General features: G+C 32.3%; 1 protein-coding gene across 39 annotated transcripts in view; it reads left to right on the plus strand.

The window, feature by feature from the left end:
- LOC117574290 (calcium-activated potassium channel slowpoke) overlaps window positions 1–11,513 on the plus strand; it is a 47,901-nt gene extending 36,388 nt beyond the window's left edge. For 8 of the 39 annotated variants that reach the window (XM_052008102.1, XM_052008095.1, XM_052008097.1 and 5 more), the window contains exons 15-26: window positions 2,918–2,968; window positions 4,121–4,144; window positions 5,426–5,500; window positions 6,455–6,487; window positions 6,689–6,878; window positions 7,476–7,541; window positions 9,059–9,236; window positions 9,297–9,804; window positions 10,027–10,163; window positions 10,255–10,397; window positions 10,468–10,687; window positions 10,751–11,513. In XM_052008102.1, the coding sequence (XP_051864062.1) occupies window positions 2,918–2,968; window positions 4,121–4,144; window positions 5,426–5,500; window positions 6,455–6,487; window positions 6,689–6,878; window positions 7,476–7,541; window positions 9,059–9,236; window positions 9,297–9,804; window positions 10,027–10,163; window positions 10,255–10,397; window positions 10,468–10,687; window positions 10,751–10,888 (1,763 nt within the window). In that variant the 3' untranslated portion in view covers window positions 10,889–11,513. Of the gene's footprint in view, window positions 1–1,715; window positions 1,788–2,917; window positions 2,969–4,120; window positions 4,145–5,425; window positions 5,501–6,454; window positions 6,488–6,688; window positions 6,879–7,475; window positions 7,542–9,058; window positions 9,237–9,296; window positions 9,805–10,026; window positions 10,164–10,254; window positions 10,398–10,467; window positions 10,688–10,750 lie in introns of all 39 variants that reach the window. The other 31 variants (XM_034258083.2, XM_034258085.2, XM_034258084.2 and 28 more) reach the window with 16 other exon arrangements.
- The last annotated feature ends 2,073 nt before the right edge of the window (window positions 11,514–13,586 follow it).

The following is a 13,586-nucleotide window of genomic DNA, read 5'->3' on the forward strand; positions in this document are numbered from 1 at the left end:
GCCTCGTTTATAACCCGCCTCTCTAATACACTCGCTGGTTCAACGTACATATATAACATCCATAACACACTCCATACTTTCTGATGAGTCACACAATGTATCAAATTGTAAATATGTTTGTGAAAAATGCAATCTCTATTTTTTTTTCCTTGTGGATTTTAATAATACCAACAATTACTATCACAGCATTCATTACAGTTTATATTTCAATTGTGTTAACCAAGTGAAAATAATAGCTCCAAATCTAGAATTCCTTTCTTCTATATATAATATCTTAAAAGCTTCGCGCCATGAGTGAATCGTTTGAAATGGTAGTTCCTTAAGCCCACAAAATTTTTGGCGATTTGAGCAACCAGCTAGTTACAGAAAATATACTTCATAACGAATATTTTTTTAACTTGTGCATGAAAAGGATACTCGTGCATTCTTCCTTTTCCTTTTTGGTATTTTAAAGTATTTTAAAGATAAAAGCTTTTAAAAACACTACCTATTTTCAAGCAATAATTTGTCGAAATATATTTTATATACGATTTTGAAATTGCACAATTTAAAAAGCTGTCTAGTTAATCCTTTCGCTGCCTACCATTCTTTGAAAAATCTCGCTGTATTATATTTGTTCTACTTAATAAATGAGAATGTTGGATAAAAAAATACTACAAAATATAAGAAGCGCATGAAACTGAGCACAAGATCGATTTGAATACACTTCTGTCACAAAAAAACTATGAATTCTATTTTTGACTAATTTTTGCAGCTCCCTTATTACTGAAACTTATTTAAATTATACATTTACTAATAGTAGCAATAAGTAATTCAAATGATGCGTCGTGTATTCTACATTTAAATAAAGAAATCCCAATTATATAATATTTTCGTGTTATAATTAATGTATATAAAAATATAAGCGTAGTTAACCCTCTTACCCGATAATGTGTAAATAATCTAATTTCAGATTTTCACTCGCGTTGTACATAAATTTATAAGAGTCGTGCTACCAATCTAAACACAATCCGTTTACATATAATTTATACCATAATATAACTATACTTAGAAAAAAAATAAAAACATATATATGATATATATATATTTTTATATATATATATACTACTACTTATGTTAATTTATGGGTAGCTGTAATGATTTTAAGTAGTTAGTAAGTTATAATAATGTTTGAGTTACCTGCGTCTGGCTTAGGAAAGAATGCTCGCATTGTGTGGGAATACAGACAAAGAAACCATCCAAAAGCAGCGGTGGGCATCAGTAATCAAATAACACTTCAGAAAAAGAAAGTTCCGGACACCTCTTTACTCTAAAAATTAAAATGCGTCCAACATGTATAATTTTTCTCAGAAATTGTGCAACACAGAACAATAATTTTTTTTATTTTATTATAGTTAATTTCAATTATACTATATTTCGTATCTTTGTAAGTTTTGTGCTTCGTCACTTGATATTTTTTGGCTAGAAATTGTTTGCAGCGTTTTTTATAACCCCATTGAGAGTTTGCCACCTTTCTAAGTCGGACAACTTAGCTGAAGAGATTTTTATCGGCACGCCGATCGACGTTCTTATGTTATTACTCATGTAGCAAATTTCACTGTACATGTTGACTTGAAATAGCGTGCCCACCGCTGCTGCTTAGTAAAGTATATAGAGTACCAAAATATATTTTTATTGTATGTTTTGTGGTTCTGTAATCCCTCAACATATTACAGATGTGGGCATGATTATGATGCAAACGGGAATGGTCAACCAAGGCATCACATCGGTCATGAATACAATGGAGGGTACGCTTTTAATAAAACAACAAGCAATATTTTGAAAAAAAAAAACAAACAAAAAATTATATTAATGAAAGCTATTTATTTGTTGCTACTAAAGTATTGAACTGCATACTGTACTACTGTTTTAAATTTGCTTAACTCCAAAAATATTTAAACAATGTGCCCTTTCCACATCTGTGCTAAAATTGTTTTTGGAGAGTTAATTGAAAATTCGGTAACCTGATTTTCTTTTCAAAAGAACTTAAACCATTTCTAAAAGCAAAGTAATTTAATTAAAATAAAAGTTAAACAAATACATGCTTTTTAAATTAATAAACAAGAATCATAAATGTCATTAATAATAATAATAATGTTAATCAGGAGCCTTCTTACAGTTTATTAAACGTACAAGTGTTTCTGTGATATTTTTATTTATGCTACAAGAGCCAATATGCTAAGTACCTTTATTAAAAAATGCACTAAAAATAACTCCATAACTTATATTATATAACGTATCCAACCCAACGACCTGCTTAATTTGAGGAACATAAAAGTCCCCGAAATGTGAAATTAATTGTGAATAGCAAGAAAATGATCAGTTTAGTGGGCTTAAGAGGCGTAGGGGGTTTCGTCTTAAATCCGAAAAACACCAGGCAGAGAACTCATTAATATTTCAGATGCTATCACTATCGGTCTATTATTAAAACTCTCGTTCGTTGTTTCTCTTGTATTTTACCTATCGTATGCTCAGTATAAATATAACATAAAAACCTAGAGTTCTATTAGTTTGCAAAGATTTCTGGTTTGGTTCTGCCTCTCGTGTGCATAAAGACATCAAATATTCATAACTAGTAAATATTCTATACATACTTGTACTTGCAATCATATATTACTATATACCATATACGTATGTTAAATGAAAGTAAAGGTGAAGTACAGAGTGTGGCGTGATATTCTGATATATTTATTTCTGAAGAATTTTCAGTTTCATTATTATATGTGTTATATAATAATGACATTATTTTGTACTTCAATTATTTTCTTATGTTAATTTGTTAAATGAAAGAGAATATGAAAACCAAATATCATTACCTTACCATCATTTACCTATTCACACATATCCTATACAATTCTGTTTTCATGAAACATAACAGTGGCCACCTTCCGGAAAGGCGTCCGAGCCGTACAAATGGTTGGGCGTGCAAGTACGTATAACTTTCCTACTCTCTCTCTCTATCTCTCTGTCTCTCTCTTTCTCTCTCGCGCTCTCTGTGTTTCTCTCTAGCTCTCTGTCGCTATATTACATACTTACATACATATAACTCTTCCATGTTTCTGCTCTTCCGTTACTCTATAAGAAAACATATTTTAAAACGAAAGACTTCACAAAAACAAACGTTATTCCTCCCAGATCAGAAACAATATTTCATCACATTGTACTACTTGTAATATCGACTAATCTTCTAATTAAATTATCATAATATGCTGTTATTCGCAAATAGCAGTTTTGGCCGTCGATAAGTCAGTCAACACCTTGTCTGACTTATTCAATCTGAAATCACAAGTAGTAATGAAAGTGAGAATATTTAACATTATACGAACAGTACACACGTCACAATCTAATACACACACACTTAAATATAAGAACATGAAACACAAATAATATTGAAAGTAAATCATACACATATTTACACGTAATCGATTCTACTTGTTTCTTCTCGGATTTGTGTACGTTTCATAACATATTATCTTACCTATTTAGTGAGTGTGTGCGTGTGTGTGTAGTAATGTCGAAAAGATAAATTCAAATTCAAATTTTGTATTTGTTCACTACTTATCTGAAATAAATAATTCAAGAATTATTCTTATATATTGTTGATGAAGTATTCTTCTTAATTATTCCATTCTACAATGTGACCAATAATCTTAGCATTAAATATTTAAATCAATATTTGGCATAATTATACCTCATACATGCATCATACCTACTTGAATATACTCATGGTATATTGTACTGTACATACATATGTTTCATATAACTACTACCCCAATATTTATCATTGTATTAATATCGAAGGAAGAATACTTTTTGTATTATTTATTTTTATATTAAAAAAACAAACTTATTCAAATTAAAAAGTATTTAGAAATTCAGGAAATATTCATTTGTTATAAAATGATAGTATTGAAACACATGTAATATTCAATTTAACAGAATTATACAAAACTATACAAATTTCTCACTCTGCGGCTTCCTTATACTTTCCTACTTGTATATCTATTCATTTGTTCCAACTTCTTCAACTTCTACAACACTCGTACTGTGTATTTATATGTCTGTGTGTGTGTGTGTGTAGAAGACGATGAATACTCGTTGTCAAGTAAGTCAATTAATTTAAGTGATCTCATATACTAAACAAATAAATAAATTAAGTCAGCATTTGTATTTATCATAAAAACATTTATTAGGATTTCCATTTTAGAATTTATGACATTTCCCTAGTACTTTTTTAGTGTGCTAATGCACGTTTTTTCCTTTTGTATGTGTTTTCTTTAAATGTATTCGGTTTTAAAAACTTTACTGACTTTTCTATTTATTCAACTCGGTTTTTTGACATTTTTTTTAAGATTCTTTAAAAATATAAAACAAATTGTAAATTTTATGAGAATCCATTTCTTACTCGAAACATAATTTTCATTGAAGCAAAAATTCTTGCAAACCCCAATCCTTGTCTACTACAGCCCTTTCGTCATTTATCAAATCACAAAGTTTAGAAATATGCAGCAAACACATCAATTTTAATTTCTTAAATTAAATAATCATTGAAGAGTCCAAGTTTTTAAAGTGATGTTATATAGTGGAGCTGATAATTATTTATGAAATATATTTAGGGAGAAAAGGCTTAAAAATGGGTTTAGATTTCAGGAAAAAGTAAAATTAAAACTAATTGCTTTTTAAGTCAAGAAATCTTGCTAACAAGTCGAAGCTATCAATAATATAACATATATATGCGTAAAATACACTTCATTGTTGTATACTTATCATTTAAGATATTAAGTATAATACATATACATATGCATATAAAATTTGCAGTTAATAGTACAATATTATTATATTAAAGCAAAATAAGACATAATAATGTTATATTCTAGTTTGAAAGCCTGCTTTTTCATCTCTGTAGTATATTGAAATTTACTTACTATCAACTTATTCTTATAGCCGCTGATGTTGTAGTTTATTCTTATTTGCATGAGCCTTAATTCTCTACTTACAAATTTGCTAATTTCTTATGAATGCTTAGCAACCATTACAAAACTTCCTGAAGTTTATCCTGACTTTTCTTTGGTTGACTTTAGTTCGAAAAGCACTTTTTAAATTTCTTGGGGATGTAAAAATCCTAAAAGCCTTAAAAATTTCATAAATTGCTTTTGCAAAATTTTGTGCTTACAATGGAATCGAATATTGCAAAGCAAATTGCAATAATTAAACTCAAAATTAAATTAATTTCAAACACTAAATTTACATATGCAGCTTAACTTAAAAAAAAACCAAAACAATTATAAACCTCACCAAAAAGTATTGCCTTTTACACACAATTAAAAAAACCTTATAATATGATTACCTTAAGCTGTGCGATAACAATACCAAAAATATCTTACAGATGAACACCATCCTGCACCCACATTTACGCCACCAGATCTACCCAAGCGGGTGCATGTGCGTGGATCTGTATCGGGTAATGTCTCAAAATCAGCTTGTGTAAAATCTATAATACATCAGAAAAAAACGATTACCATTAAGTCTACAAACATCTATCAACACAAGAGAAAGAGGTTTCGACCAACCACACAGCACTTTTGATCCTAAAAGTGTGCTATAATTTTTTTCATTTTTAACACACACGCATACATACACACTGGCGGTCAACTGAGTATGCTTGACATTTTGAAAAGGCAATTTACGCTTTGAAATTAAAAAGCTGAATCAATTGATCAATAGTGTACATTACTTAATATAATTTGTAATATGTGTGTACGTCCTTATTTAATTTTACAGTTCTATTCACGACAACGTGAACAAGTGTCATTTGATAAGATATTTCCGTTAGATCCGAACTATGAAAGGAAACCCCAATTGATATTTGAAATAATCCTAATACTGTAAATGTCTAAAGTATAACAATATATTTACTGAATTGTCGTCTCTGCTGTTAACAATCATTAAATTTCATATTTACTATCGATGTCTACTTACTTTGGAGTGTTTTAACTTAAATGGATTTTTGTAAAAATTTGTGTATGCGTGTGTGTTGTGTTTTGCTTAAATATTTGCTTGTTAATTACTCCTTTTAATTTCTTGTGACCAGATACAAATCACATTTAAAATTCCAAATTCCAATTCAAAACTAACACTAGACTAATACCTAACGCTAAAGAACTATAGATTATTCTCCATGCGGATCGAAAATAACTTTCTTGATTACTTTGCCAATAAAATGTTATATCTAAGCGTTTGATCTTAGTACAAACAATACTAATTAAATGTATCTGCTATTTCTTTATATCCGTATTTTGCTATAAACGCCAATAAAAAACAATCGCAACTGCCAATACCAATGCCAATGACAATGCCAATGCCAACGCTAAATGCAATGCCTTCGTTATCAAAAATTCAACTGTAATTAACATAGGTGACATTACACGTGACAGAGAAGACACAAATCGTAAGTTTCTCATACATAGTCTAAGCTTAGTCATCTACAAAATAGTTATACATACATATATATATATGTATATATATAATATCATAAATATCATAAGTATGTCTACACCTTGATTTTCTCACTTATGTTGGTCATTGAACTATAGCTGCAGCTGTAACTCAATCGCTCAATGCCTCTCTTCATTCCTCGTCTATTTTGCAGTACTTAATCGTAATGTGCGTCGTCCGAATGGCACAGGTAACGGAGCAGGTGGCATGCATCACATGAATAATACGGCTAGTGCTGCGGCAGTCGCCGCAGCAGCGGTCAAGCAAGTGAACAAGGTAAAGCCTACGGTGAATGTGAACCGACAGGTGGAGGGACAAGTTATATCGCCATCACAGTACAACAGGTGAGTGACTCAAATTTATATAGCAGACTTAACATAGTCCGATAGCATACGATGGTTGGAAGCACGGAAGTAACCATTCTTACCACACACAACAGAACGCACGCGGTTTCAATTACAAAGTACAAGTACACATAAGTGAACCACGATAAATCGGTAATTCAGCAAAAGAACAACACTTTAGGTCGTCGCTACTTATTCAACTGCATTTTATGATTCTTATGTAATTCCTTCTTTGCAATACAACAACATAAAAGAAAACGTTACAAAACTATTATTTAAGAACTACAATCACAGTTTCATTTTTTATTTGTGTTTTTTCTCCTACTATACACCTAACATAATACAAAGACTCACAATGTGATGGCCTTCAATGATGGCCACGCCTCGTACATACATACATACATATGTAAATGGTCTTTAACAATGTACACATTATTAAAAACTATGACCTCTTTAAATACTCTTACACCTCATAAGAACTGTCTCATTCATATGTTAAAAAAACAGATTAGATAAAAAAAAAAAGTACACAAAACAATTAAAAACAATTTTACCAGTCTAAATGTATAAAATCCAACGAACAACATTTTGTTTCAGGCCACCAGAAAATGATGCTAACCCTTATGCGGGCTATCAACTTGCTTACGAAGTTAAAAAGCTCATGTATGCGTCCATAATTTCTTAGAAATTTTACTTAAAACCAAATTGCAAGAGACAAAATCCAAACGTATTTATCTTAGTATTCGTAAATACTTTTTCAAATTTTGCGCATTTTTTAAACTCACTTAATTAATTGGTTGATTGAAAGCTGTTCCATACATCAATAATTAATGTCAATTATTATTAAATCATTACTACTCATAACTCTCCATATGAGTAATATTGTATAACATTGCTGTGCGTGTTTCTTTAAATGTATGTGTGTGTTTATTAATGTATGTGTATATTTTTGTGTATGCGTGTGTGTGCAAGTGTAAATGTTCGTGAACGTATCCAAGCTTTTTTTATAATCGTCTTTTTGCAGTTGCCATTAAATAAAAAAATGATTTGAAACGCATTTATATGTACATGTTTTTTCATACCTCTTTTTTGATTGCATAGACTTAAGATTTTTACAATATTCGTAATGAAAATTGTATCACGTGTGCGAAAATCCCTTTTAACAAGATTGCTTTTGAATGTTTTTTACTGTCTTTCACTCTCTGTCTCTCTTTCTCTTTGCTATAATTAGCTTGTCTATCTTTACACCAAACTAAGCTGTGATATTACAATATATTTTATGATTTCATAATGTTTTAGTCGCATTATTCCGTTTACACTTTTAAATTGTCCGACAATTCCATAGAATGTTGTGTGATTATTTTATTATATTTATATAAATGAATTAACTTTCAATATTATTCGAAGTAAATACAAATTTTAAGATTTTTTTTTTCATTTCAAGAAGAAGAGCGGATAAACTTTGTTTTTAAACGAAGAAAACAAAGAAAATATTTTTTCCTTTATCCTCTAAGTACAACTTCTAATTGAAAAAGAAGTTATAATGGTTTCCATCAATTCCACCTTTAAAATATTTTTTGATAAACTTATTACTTGTCGCATGTGAGCTTATGCATGTCCAACATTAAATTTTCGAAATACCAAATTTCAAAATGGTTGGGCATATGGACTCTATACTAATTTGCCTTCGTCGTCGGTTGTTAAGAAGTCGAATTCATATTACATCACTTTACATCACTTTGTTTCATGAATTGATTTTTTTTTTTTTTGTATATTCGTATTGATATTTGTGTATCAGTATTTGCAATTTCACAAGTGTTGCTATTAGCACAAGCTCTCCTTATTCTCTCTGTCTAATAATTACTTACCACTACTTGTACTTACTATCTCTCTAGCTGTATCTATCTATATCTATCAATCTATCTATCAATATGTATATTTTTATCTAACGTATCAAAGACACAATTATAAATTAAGATTCAAGTACTCGCATTTAAGTACTCATTTATTCTTTGAACGAAACTTGTACTCGTAGTTACGAAGATCACTTTGCATTTGGATGTAGCGTTTATTTTGATTAGTTCGATAATCTGATATGTCACGAAATATCCCAAAAAATTAGAAAGAAGCATTGCATATGTTGCACGGTTAATAAAAGCTATCGATTTTTTCGCCTCTAGGCCAACGAGTCGCAGCTCGGGCACAGGAACACAAAATCAAAACGGCGGAGTGTCGTTGCCAGCCGGTATCGCGGACGATCAGTCAAAGGACTTTGATTTCGAGAAGACGGAAATGAAGTACGATTCGACAGGCATGTTTCACTGGAGTCCGGCTAAGAGTTTAGAAGACTGCATATTGGTAAGTCATTAAGGACTTAACAAAAATGATATATCTGACGCTCGACTCTTTGTTTCATAGGATCGCAATCAGGCGGCCATGACGGTACTGAATGGCCATGTGGTGGTTTGTCTGTTTGCTGATCCGGATTCACCTTTAATTGGACTGCGGAATCTGGTGATGCCACTGCGAGCATCCAATTTCCATTACCACGAACTCAAGCATGTGGTAATTGTTGGCTCAGTCGACTATATCCGGAGAGAGTGGAAGATGTTACAGAATCTGCCTAAGATATCGGTACTTAATGGCTCGCCGCTGAGTCGAGCAGATCTACGCGCGGTGAATGTCAATTTGTGTGATATGTGTTGCATATTATCTGCTAAAGTTCCTAGTAATGATGATCCCACATTGGCCGACAAGGAGGCCATTCTGGCCTCGCTTAACATCAAGGCGATGACCTTTGATGATACGATTGGTGTGCTCAGTCAACGGGGTCCGGAATTCGATAATCTGAGCGCAACCGCCGGCAGCCCCATTGTTCTACAGCGCCGTGGCTCTGTGTATGGTGCAAATGTGCCGATGATAACAGGTAAACTGCATTGCACTAAGTTGGCCGAGTTTACGAACGACCGAATGAAATGCTTACGTTTCCATGGCGTGCATATGAGGCTGATCAGGCAGGCATTTCAGTTGGTTTAAGGGTTTTTTATTTTGCACTGATCAGCCTCATACACTGTCATGCTTTCCAATATGCGAAAGAAGGCGTGTCACTAATTGAACACTGTCCTCTATTGTTGGTTGTCGTTTAAAGAACTGGTCAATGATAGTAACGTGCAGTTTCTCGATCAAGACGACGATGATGATCCAGATACAGAGCTCTATCTAACGCAGCCATTTGCCTGCGGAACTGCATTCGCTGTGAGCGTGTTAGACTCGCTAATGTCAACGGTAAAGTGAAGCTCCTAACTCAAAGGCTAGACCAGCACTTTAGCTAGATTAAATGGTAATTTCTTACATTTTTATTTGACATTTGATACAGACATACTTCAATCAAAATGCCTTAACGCTGATCCGCTCGTTAATAACTGGCGGGGCGACGCCTGAACTAGAACTAATCTTGGCCGAGGGAGCGGGCTTAAGGGGAGGATACAGTACCGTCGACAGTCTGAGCAATCGTGACAGGTAAATCAAATATAATAAGATTTTTTGTCTTCCATGCAACACACTAATTGAGTCTGTATGAAACTCTTAGGTGCCGTGTTGGTCAAATATCCCTATACGATGGGCCACTTGCCCAGTTTGGCGAATGTGGCAAGTATGGGGATTTATTCGTTGCCGCTCTCAAGTCGTATGGAATGTTGTGTATCGGACTATATCGATTCAGGGACACCAGTTCTAGCTGTGATGCGAGCAGCAAACGATATGTAATTACCAACCCACCCGATGACTTTTCTTTACTGCCAACAGATCAGGTAATCTAAATTAATAAGTTCCCAATTAATCAGCACTCATGTTCACTTAAATCATTCTTAAAGGTATTCGTATTAATGCAATTTGATCCGGGTCTGGAGTACAAACCGCCAGCGGTTCGTGTACCAGCTGGCGGACGCGGCACAAACACACAAGGCTCTGGGGTCGGTGGAGGCGGCTCTAACAAGGATGATAACTCTTGATTGTTACTGTGTAGCGCCTTAACTGATGGTCCTTATTCGTATATTTGAACGATGGAGAAGTTAATTGTGGACAGAATATTGCAGTTGTGGCACAGACATTGGCATCACATTTCTTTCGGACTGCGACGCAATTGGCACATTCAGTTATAGTTATACTTGTAGGCCATATGAAAAATGCATACTTAATTGTACCACGAGAAGACGTGAACAAATCAAAACTGTTTAATTCAATTAGATTTTCGATGCATGTGCTGCAAATGTAATATTCTGTATTTTTAAGTTTGTGGAATCTTAGATAATCTCTCAATCAACAACCGACCACTAGGGAGAACTACAAAAGACCATTCTGTTTCAGATGATTCCACAAATTTAAACGCCACAAGTCTAAGTAAAAAAGACCAACTTCTTTAACATCCACCGTTCAAGTATCAGCTGATTGCTTCCCACACCATTCCGTATGCCTTTTAGAACCTTGAAATTCAATTTACACGTTTAATTTTGAATGTTTTGTATTTTATGATTACATAATCTATTATCTATTATCTATTTTCTGTATCCATTATATTTTCCTTTTGTTATCATATTTTAGTACTGCAAAATAAATATACACTAATTCGATTATCAATCTTGATTTTTTGATATTTTGGTGCACTTAGTGTTAATGAAATAATCATTAGTTATTCGTATATGTATTATTATGTATCAATTAGTTATATCCATGCACTCATATCTTATTGTTTCGACATCGTTAATTCTAATTTTATCATTTATATTCTTCAATGAGTTCAGTTCATGGTGCTATCATTGCATAACAACAAATCAAATGAACGAATCGAAATGAAAATTCATCTCAATGGTGTGACGAAAGCAATTTGGAACCATTAGTAAGGTAAGCTACACATTAAGCAACAACTGATAAAAGAAAAAAAACATTAAGGTTCAATTTCAAAGTGGAATGACAAACTATATGAACTATGTGTACCATTTCACTAACAATCTTAATAAGATAAAACCTATGATTCTAGCTTGTGCAACTAAATATGAGAATGTAGTATGTACGCAAATATGCAAATATATGTATATGCACTTCTACGAATTGGCTCATGAATTTACCGCAAACCTACATATGCACAATGCTTTTGCAAATGTTGACAAGTATTTTGAAAGCGATATAAAACGAGCAAAGAAGCTATAAATTGCGCAAGAGTTGGCATCCATAAACTGCCAACTACCGATGGAACCAAAGTTTCAGTATTTATAGATGGCTTCTCAGTGTATTCAATTGAAATCGAACTAGCTGTAATGCTTGTGCTATAATAACACATAACATGGGCTATGTATCGGTTTAAAAAGCTTTCGACACCGATATTATTAATGCTTAAACTGTCATCAATTATTACTACAAGAACAAAGACAGACAATGATACAGATACACATTGAGAAACACTTACATATACTAACATAAAAACAAATACAGATACACCACACAGATTAAGACAAAGATATACAGACACAGAAGAAGAAATGCCTGACATATGTAGATATACACTTTTCGAATGTGAAAGTCATGAAGTAATGAAAATTGAGAAACTGTGAAATTGTGAAATGGATAATTGGCAAAACAGAAAAGCCTGGAAGTATGTCAGCATTCAAGTTCAAAAATTGCATTTAGATGTTTCTGAGCATGCGCAAAACACGATTTATATAAGCATATTATATTAATTTAACTATAATGTCAGTCAAGACACAAGTTATTCTTAATGAAAACAAAAATGGAGCAAAAACAAAAGTGCAACACGAACAGCAATCAGCTACATCTTGATTATCTTAATAAAATCTTTGGAATTTTATATAAAAAATGGTTATATCAACAAAATACACTTTTTACCTTCTTAAAGCATTATTTAAGGTATGTTTGTATATACATAAAAAGCCATGTGGACATCGATCCAAAATAAGAATATGAACTTCAAAATTACATACAGACGTCAAACACAAAAAAAAAGGAGGTATTTTCATTTCTCCCTGAGCTAACTTAGTTTAAAAACAAATGAATGGGCAGAAGGGAATAAACTTACAAATATTTTGTTTACAAGAGGATTTAGTGAATTCAAGGATATTCCACAGTAAAGCTGCCATAAAAAATACATTAATATCAACAACAAAATAACTTACAAAATAAATATTAATGTAATGTAAGTAAATATTAAATGTAAGTTGCGCATTCATGTCAATGCTATTCAATATGATACATATGATTATATTTCTAGTGTAAAGCTGCTGAAGATATTCAAAATACGTACATACTTATGTATGTATAAGTATGTTACTAACACCCAAGATAGATAGACAAATGTAACTATCTATGAATATGCTGAGCAGTTGACAAAATGTAGCTAGTAATATTTTTAGTGTGTGATGCACGCGTATGCGCTTTTTACGTGCGTGCCTATTGCGATTTACGAGCAGCAGCTGTGGTGTTCTAAACAATTTTTTTTAGAATAATTTATTGCAAATATGTACACATATGAGTCGATCGAAAGACCAAAAAACTTTCAGCCCGTTTCTCTCATCCTCAAATTTTGTACATGCTCGCATGGTATGCTCTCTGTTTTTGTACATAAGTATTTATGCTACTTCTCATCAAATAACGTAACAATATAGCTTTTACTTAATTATTCAATGCTCATTTCACACA

This window comes from Drosophila albomicans, chromosome 2R (genome assembly GCF_009650485.2).
Source record: "Drosophila albomicans strain 15112-1751.03 chromosome 2R, ASM965048v2, whole genome shotgun sequence".
Classification (NCBI taxonomy): Eukaryota; Metazoa; Arthropoda; class Insecta; order Diptera; family Drosophilidae; genus Drosophila; species Drosophila albomicans.